General features: G+C 36.7%; 1 protein-coding gene across 1 annotated transcript; it reads right to left on the reverse strand.

The window, feature by feature from the left end:
• Positions 1–4,802: 4,802 nt before the first annotated feature.
• Positions 4,803–6,455, reverse strand: LOC306858922 (potassium voltage-gated channel subfamily A member 5-like; the record flags this gene model as incomplete). Its single annotated transcript, XM_079399728.1, has 1 exon — positions 4,803–6,455. The coding sequence occupies exon 1, from the start codon at positions 6,444–6,446 to the stop codon at positions 4,803–4,805; it is 1,644 nt and encodes a 547-aa protein (XP_079255854.1). The 5' UTR covers positions 6,447–6,455.
• Between the last annotated feature and the right edge of the window lie 2,568 nt (positions 6,456–9,023).

Here is a 9,023-nt window from a genome sequence, read left to right on the forward strand (position 1 = left end):
CAGGATGGATTCTGATTGGCTGTCAGTGTTTTTATCGTTCATGAGCTGGAAAAAAAAAAATTCTGCAAGTGATTCCAACGATATCGTTTCTCTGTGCCTTTATCGTTATAGTTGTGGTGTGGACGCTGCTATTCTTTAATACTGAGAACGATTTTTAGAACTATATCGTTATCGTGCTTGGTTTGAACGGGGCTTTATACTTGAGTAAATGAAGTGGCTTAAAACGTTCAAGCTAAACCACCCAGAACAACATGCTAAAACATTAAGAACACCATAACAACAATTTGACAACTCTTTCAAAACTATTCGTAAAACCCTAACATCATTTTACTGAGCACTGGACATGCAAACACCACCCATGCTTGCCTTAGAAAATATAAAAATCTATTAATTTAGTAAATATTAATCTATTATTAAATATATGTAAATAAACGCTTGCGTTAAATGCTCTACTAATATTCTCATTATAATCCTACAGTGATGCTATGAAATGTAATGAACTGCACAGACATTTAGATTCAGTGTATTAAAAAAATTACTGACTATCCATTTTTATCAATGTACTTAATTTAATTATTAAACTATCTAAACTTTATCTTAGCTCAAAGCACTTTGCAAAAATAAGTTTTATATATATATATATATAACACTTTATTTTGATAGTCAACTTTAGAAATTCTACTAACAGTAAGTAACTTTACAACTACGTGTCAACTAGCAGTCATTAGAGTATTAGTAGACTGTCTGCTTAATATCTTCTTACACTTTATTTTGATGGATCCACAACATACAACATACTGACTATGAGAAACTTTGCAAGTATATATCAACTTATTCTACTAACCCTAAACCTACCAAACTGAGAGTTAGTAGACGTATTTGCAAATGAATGAGAATTAGTTGGCATGTAGTTGACAGGTAGTTACAAAGTTACTTATAGTTAGTAGAATGTCTAAAGTGGATTATCGAAATAAAGTGTAACCATATATATATGAATGAATGAATTTATGAATAATTCATTCAATCATTCTACGACATATCACACATCAAGAAAAACCCCTTGCCATTGGAAAAATTGGGTTTTTGTTGAGGGAACAAGGATGATGCTAACTTCCTGGTTGGTCTACAACAATACATCATCACTGCAGCACTCAATTATGTTATGGATGAGCTAAACCTAAACCTACTATAGTATGTCTGTTTAATTTGGTGTTTACTGATTGAGACCTGTAAATGCCTGAGTGCTCTGCAATCCATTACATTCAAACTTTTTTGTAAAAAAAAGAAAAAAGAAAGAAAAAAAAAAGTTATGCCAGAATACAATATGTTATTCATCTCTCTATAATGGCAAAGGTTTGTGCTGTTTTTGTAGTGTAGCAGTGAATCCTGCTTTGAACCACTGGTCCTGGGCCCGTATTCACAAAACATTTTATCTTACCACTAACAGTTCTCCTAAAAATAGCAGTAAAATTTTTAGATAAGAGTTTTCTCTTAAAAACTATTCACAAAGCTGCTGAGACAAACTTTTACTAAGCAATAGAGAGAAGTCTTAAGCTAAGAGTAAGGTTGACCTTGTTGCTGCGGATGATGTCAGCATGTTTACTAACTATGCACACAGTGATTGGCTGATAGTCTCTGTCAGAGATTTATTCATAGAAATATCATAGAGCACGATATTATGTTGCCATATTCAAATAAAGATTTAAAAATAAAAATGTTAATTGCCACATTCAAATAAAGATTTTAAAATGCAAGATAATAATCATGGCTGATTTAATATTCATTAATATGCATGAGTAAGACATGCAAACGAAAAAGAAAAACAAACTGGATGCAAGAAGAGCTGTTATTTCTTGCCCAACTGATTAATGAAATCAAGGAACACTTTGGAGAAGGGATAACCTCCAAAACCAAAGGCGATACCTTTTTCAAAACTCATAAACTAAAATGTTTACATTCTGAGACAGATTGCTTAGGACTCCTCTTCACTACTCCTAACATTTCACAGATTTAGGAGCTAGTTTTAGTGCTAAAACACTTTGTGAAATACTCTTAGAGCAAAAATTTAGGAGTCCTAAATTTAGGACTGACATGCCCATTATTTTTAAGATTTTCTCCTAAACCGTTGACTTATGAGCTACTTTTAGTCTTAAGATGTTTTGTGAATACAGGCCCTGGTCACATTTGTCCCCATTTGCAGCCTAACCATCATGCTAATCATGTTATATTTGATTGAAGAGGAGGGTCTAAGGATGCCAAAGATGTGACGAGCTTAGACTGTCCTCTCAAGACTGACCAAACATAACATGATTAGCTAGCACACATCAAAAACAGACAGTTGTGACATGTTTGCCATCACGAGGCACTTTCAAGAGCTTAAAGATGATTGCTTTTCATCAGCTTACCATGTCATCTCACTCATCTACAGCACGACATTCGGACAAGCAAACTCAAAACTCACAAGCATATGAGGACCTAATGTGGTTTGTTTTCTAAAATCTGTAGACCAATAAGTGTTTTATATTGGTCTCATGATATTTGGAATATTCAGGCAATCACTTGAGTGTGAAGTGATTGATCTGCATCTGCACTGATCCGCACGCAACTTGTGGTATATCTGTTGAAATTTGGCTAAGAGACTGTGCAATAAAAATTACACACCAAACAATGTTTTGTATAATAACATAAATGTGATATGTCAGGGAACATTTACATAAAATTTTATTTTCTATTATTATATCATAAATATTTAATATGACTAAATAAACTCGACTACGTCAAAAAATGATGATTAAGAGTAACAAGAAATGACATTGCAGGTTGTTTTTTTTCTGTGAATGTTTTCTTTCGAAACAGGAAGTCGATAGAGGGAGTAGATGACTTCTAAGCTAATACTGTAGATATGGACGAAAAGCCAAGGGGTCTAAACGCGGGCTCTGCTACAACAACTTTCACATTTTACTGTGTAATTAACGAAAACACTATTGTATAAAGAGCTCAGTTCAGTGAGAGTGTTTGTAACCTCACAGATGAACATCTTCTTGCAGTCACATATCTAACAACATGACATTTTGATGTGCTTACGATGTTTTATTGCTATCAAAGTGTTTATTCTTGTCAGTCCTGACCTACATTACCCACTGTATAGTTGCAGCTGTCTTATGTATCTAAGCAACCAAAACAAGTATGCAGTACACACACTCACACTTTCTCGAAGGTTATGTGATATAACCTATAACGGGCATATCTAATCCTCTGTGAAACAGGATATGTCACTCCTCATAGCACAACATTGTCCATGATCGCCCCTGCTTCAAACACACACCTATTTTCTGATTCCTGGCACCTAATACCAACTCATTCTCCTTCTAGAACTTGCATACAGGCTCATACAGTTTTAATAAAGGAAATGAACTCACAAATTCAGTGGCTGGTATTTTCGCCACTATATATCTTTTGACAGCTCAACATAAATATGAATACACACTAATTAATTTTAGTAATGTAATGCATATCCAACAAAGACAGAGCACATGCACGTGAATACCTAATCACTTTAAAACTTTAGTTTTTAGAGTTTAGGTTCTTTCTGACTTGAATAATTCAATAATTCCAACAGTTCATTTAGATGTAATAATATGATGCAACTGTGGGTTAACAGTTAATAAAATTAGTTGTGTCTATAATGGTTAAATGAGCAATCATGAACACAAATGTATATATGTATAAATGTATAATGTACAGTGATTGTGGTTACAATTGAGTATAACAAACAAAATTTCAAACTCGGAAATTAAAAAAAAAAAAAAGCACTGAAAGCAAATGAATCAAACAGTGAATAATTAAAATGGAGACTGACCTTAAAGTTATCCTCTGGCTTCAGTAGACCATCATGGTTCAGTCTTTTGTTAAGGTTTCCTTCTCCTGTACACATTTCTGCTTGAATTCATTTTGCATTAAACTTCAGGAAAGCTCTGTGATGTGATTTAGAGTCGACAAGGCTTTATCGTTGTGAATTCATAAGCAAACAAGTCCTTTTCCTTGAAGTGCTTCCTAGATTTCAGACGCCATTGAGTTTTAAATTCGAGAGTGAAAAAATATTGCTATAAAATACTGATAGCCACAAATGACACATAAACAGTATTTTAAACTAACTACAAAAGTGGTGTTGATTGAGATCATAAAGACCAAACAATTATTTTACAAAAATATGTACATTTCTTTTTAAGTAGTATGTTTTAAAAGAAGAAAACCTATTTTGGCTTTTCACTTGAATCACTGGGCAACGAACAACATAAGAGGTTGTGAAAGAGTTAAGGCCTGTCATCCAAGCATTACAGCAGTTCTTAATATTTTACATAATTGTTTTTTTTAGCATTATTTTGTGTGTTTCTGAATAAGAAATTATGAAAGTAATGCTTAAAAGCTGCTGATGCCCAGGAGATTAACAGATTAAAATGTGCTTTAAAAAAATAACTGCAACTTTCCAGGATTTTAACAGTGCGATGATCCTTGGATCATACAGAATTTGGGTGCATTAACTTATGGATATGGATGGCCTAGAAGTTTCTGTTTCTTGGGAGCATTTAATATCCAGTTTATAATGTTGGTCTTCTCAAACATGTTTCTTCCACACTCCATCTCTTGCATTTGAAGATTTCTTCAACACATGGGTTGGAAAGGCCACCACTATGCTCTTCTCTGAGAGATGCCTACTCCTGGTCAGTCTTCCTGAGATAGAAATAGTTTAAGTTGGAAACAATGACGGGCACCGGTAGTGCAATGGGGTAGTGATGGGTAAACTAGAGGTCAGTTTCTCTAGCATCCAAGCAAAACGTATAAAGGGAGCGTTTAATATCCATCCTGCTGTTAGCTTTCATGTTAGTCTTCTCAACTGGAATGTTTGTTTCTTCATTGTGCTCTCCATCTTTTGAATTAGAGGTTGATGATTTCCTCAACCCATGAAGTTCATCACATGAGTTTGAAGGGCCACCATTATTAGGCTCTTCTCTGAGAGACGCCTGATCTTGGTCAGTTTCTCTGTGGTAGAAATAGTTGAAGTTAGACACAATCACAGGCACCGGTAATGCAATGGTCAACACCCCTGCGATGGCACACAGCGAGCCCACAATTTTCCCCCCCACAGTTATTGGTCTCATGTCACCATATCCAACTGTTGTCATGGTCACCACAGCCCACCAAAAGGCATCTGGGATGCTGGAGAAGTGAGACTCGGGTTCATCTGCCTCAGCAAAGAAAACAGCACTGGAGAATAATATGACACCAATGAAGAGAAAGAAGATCAAGAGGCCCAGCTCTCGCATGCTGGCTTTTAGAGTCTGGCCCAAGATCTGAAGCCCCTTGGAGTGTCTAGAGAGCTTAAATATGCGAAACACCCGAACCAAACGAATGACCCTCAGTATGGCCAGTGACATGGCCTGCTGGCCATTATTGTGCTCCTGGCCCTGCTGCTCCACCAGCTCTGTGCCCAAGGTGATGAAGTAAGGCATGATAGACGTGATGTCAATGATGTTCATGATGGTTTTGGAGAATTCAGACTTACTAGGACAGGCGAAGAAGCGCACAAAGAGCTCAAAGGTGAACCAAATCACGCAGGTGGTTTCAATGATGAAAAACGGGTCGCTGAAGGTGAGGGATGAACGCTCTTGAGTACCATTGACAGCGCGACTAGTCACTGGAAGCTCTCGCTCGTCGCGAAACTCGGGTAAAGTTTCCAGACAGAATGTTATGATGGAGATGGTTATGACTATGACGGAGACAATAGCAATGCCTCGAGCGGGACTAGAGCTTTCAGGGTACTCAAAGATGAGCCATACCTGTTTCTGAAACTCATTCTGTGGCAACGGTTTCTCTTCTTCTTTGATATAGCCCTCATCCTCACGGAAGCGGTCCATTGCGTCTTCCCCCAGCTGATAAAAGCGGATTTCGTCGGCAAACACGTCGATTGATACATTAACAGGTCGTCGGATTTTCCCGCCAGACTGATAGAAATAAAGAATTCCGTCAAAACTCGGTCTATTGCGATCAAAGAAATACTCGTTCCTGAGGGGGTCAAAATACTTTATTCTCTTGTCCGGGTCTCCCAGCAAAGTGTCGGGAAACTGGTTCAGAGTGCCCAACTGTGTCTCGAACCGCAGTCCGGCGATATTGATAAGAACTCGTTCGTTGTTCTCATGGTCCATCTCCATGTCCAGAATGTCCTCATCAAACAAATGGGGACTGTAATAATCCACCGTATTCTCCGTGGAGCCCATCATTGTGTTGTTCATGTCGTTCATTTTCCATGAGCTCTGTTGTGGACTTCTCGAGAATAGTTCTTTGTTGTGGACCAAGCGTGGATGAACCAGGGAATTTTGGTTTTGGTAGGGTTCTCCATCACTGCCTCCATCACCCCGCTTGTCAAAGCTCACCAAAGCTATCTCCATTTCCAAGCCATTAAATATTCATTAATAAAAGACCTGTAGAATTCAAAACAAAAAGCCCCTCGTATATCCACACTCGTTTTCTTTGCCGCTGGATTATTTTCCTCTGCTGCGGATAAAGATGTGTACTATAATCCAAACATCCTCCCATCACTCTGGTAAATGCATGTGTGCGCGCTGAGCGTAAGTACTGGAGTGATGACCAGGCGACTCGGCTCTGTTGAACAGATTCTTTTGAACGAACTGATTCGCAAAGCGTTGGCGTATCACTCGACTGTATAAGGATATAATAAGAAGATGCAAATCCCCGCGTCACACAAATGAACTGAATCATTAAAGCGAACCATTTCGCTGAAATTAATTGTGTGTGGAGAGAAAGTTCCTACCCCAACTTGGTTGCTTAATTTATGTATGTATTTATTATTTATACACACGCGCACAAACACACACACTGCGCGCGCACATATTCATATTTGGTTTAAGAATTTAAATAACCAGGTAAAACCATTAGCACCACAGTTTATAAAAGGGTTACTAAGATAAAAGCATTAATAAAAGATAAATATAAGCATTCCCTATATGTTGCAGATTCTTTCATCATGCTCAATAAGCTTTTTATTTACACTTATGAACGAGATGCACATTTTTTATAGACAATGGAATGTATTGTCATCACTTGCAAAGGGTTTTAATATAATCTCTGTTAAAATTTTCTCTTTTCATAAAATGTATTTCTGGCTTCTGTGCTAAATTAGCATACATTCACACATGAGTTGACAACAGTTTGCCTCAGTCTAAGTTGCATCATCACAGTAAGTTCTTGTGTGTGTTTGAATATGTGATTTTCTGACGTTATTTTAAGAGACAGTGCACATATTCTACTAACTGAGCACAGATGAATTACAGGGATGATACGTGTGGGTGCATCAATTAAAAACTGATGGTCATTTTTACTTTATTCTCACAGGACCAAGACTTTATTTATTCTCACATGATGGACCACAAACATTTTTCATCAAGTAATATGGAATTACACACATTTTAAGCCCTACATGAACAAAAAAAAACTTGTCAAGCCTATGTGACAATGTACTACCAGCTACCAATTTTATTTTCAAAATCTGGAAGATTTCCTCCCACTGGGATAAAACTATGGCAACAATACCTCTGATTGACTTACTGCTCAAGACACCTGTGAAGCCAGCGTGATAACTCAAGTCATTAACATACGTGTTAGACCTAAAATTGTGAAATTCTGCCTTTTTATCCATCTTAACATCTTTGACAAATTAGCAGTCATTACCCATCCAGTAAAATTCACAATGTAATTAAATTGGACACAATTAAACATGAAAAAGCTATCTTCGATTATTATATTTAGATACAAAGGCTACAAATGTTACACAATACTCAATACACAATATGTGGTATTTTAATAAAATGTAACTTTTAAAAAAAAATTATTTCATTAAGGGTGGGACAGTTATACCACCTATTTTATTTATTTTTTATTAAAAAACTAGGAGAGGTCCATTCCTGAAGCCCCAATTTACCTGAACTTACTCTACACACACACACAAACTGTTTTACAAATGCCCTGCACATGTCTTGACTTGTTCATGAGTTTAGCTTTGTTTATACTTTTACTATAGCATCCTGGCTATAAAGTATCTATATATACATCTGTATATTACGTTTGGATGATTCGGTCATTTTAGGTACAATGTTTACACTCTAAAAATAGAAAATCCAGAGAGCGCATCTCTCAGTCACGCTGGGAGAAAAACGTCCCTGTTATCATGAGATTTTTTTGAGCTGGGAAGCTGTGACATCTTATAGAAGTGCTTTATATCTCAAACAGTGCCTCATTTGCCATTTCCATATGCTGAACAATCTGCCTGTGTGGAAATAAAACACAAAGACTGCTGCTTAAATGATAAATGCTTAAAAAAGGAATGAGCCATTTAAGTGCAAAATGTAAGGAGAGAGATTATGTGTTGAATGAGTCAAGCGGGTAACAGGTGACAGAGAACTGATCCCGGTGGAGTATTAACACTGAATAAGGTGGCTGAAGACCTGCTGCTGCTTCTTATTGTGCTGCTTGATCTCCTGGCAATCGCTGCATTCTGTGATAAAATATGACTCAGATGACCTCAATCTTTATTCACGCTCTAAGATAATCTCTGCAGCTATATAAAACATTTTTTAAAATAAAACTAAAGGCACCTTTTTCTCTGTGTGTGTCATTTGTTTCTCCCATTACTTGTTAAAACAGACATATAAGTGCCGTGTCCCCTAAATCAAGCATACACTTAAAGTTTGACATACTATCAAACACATATCATTATGTATTTAATATGTAAGTTTGTGTAAAGACTGCAAATGATCAGGGCCCGTATTCATAAAGATTCTAAGAATCCTCTCAGAAAACTCTTAATTTAGCTTAAAAACTTTTAGTCTTTTAGTCTTAGCTTAAGAGCGATTCGGGACCGATCTGAGAGCAACTCTGAGTAAGGAAAAGACAAAAACTTTCATCTTAGTGAGGAGGCGGGGTTGACCCCGTTGCTATGTATGACACAA

This window comes from Barbus barbus (assembly GCF_936440315.1).
Source record: "Barbus barbus genome assembly, chromosome: 39".
Classification (NCBI taxonomy): domain Eukaryota; kingdom Metazoa; phylum Chordata; class Actinopteri; order Cypriniformes; family Cyprinidae; genus Barbus; species Barbus barbus.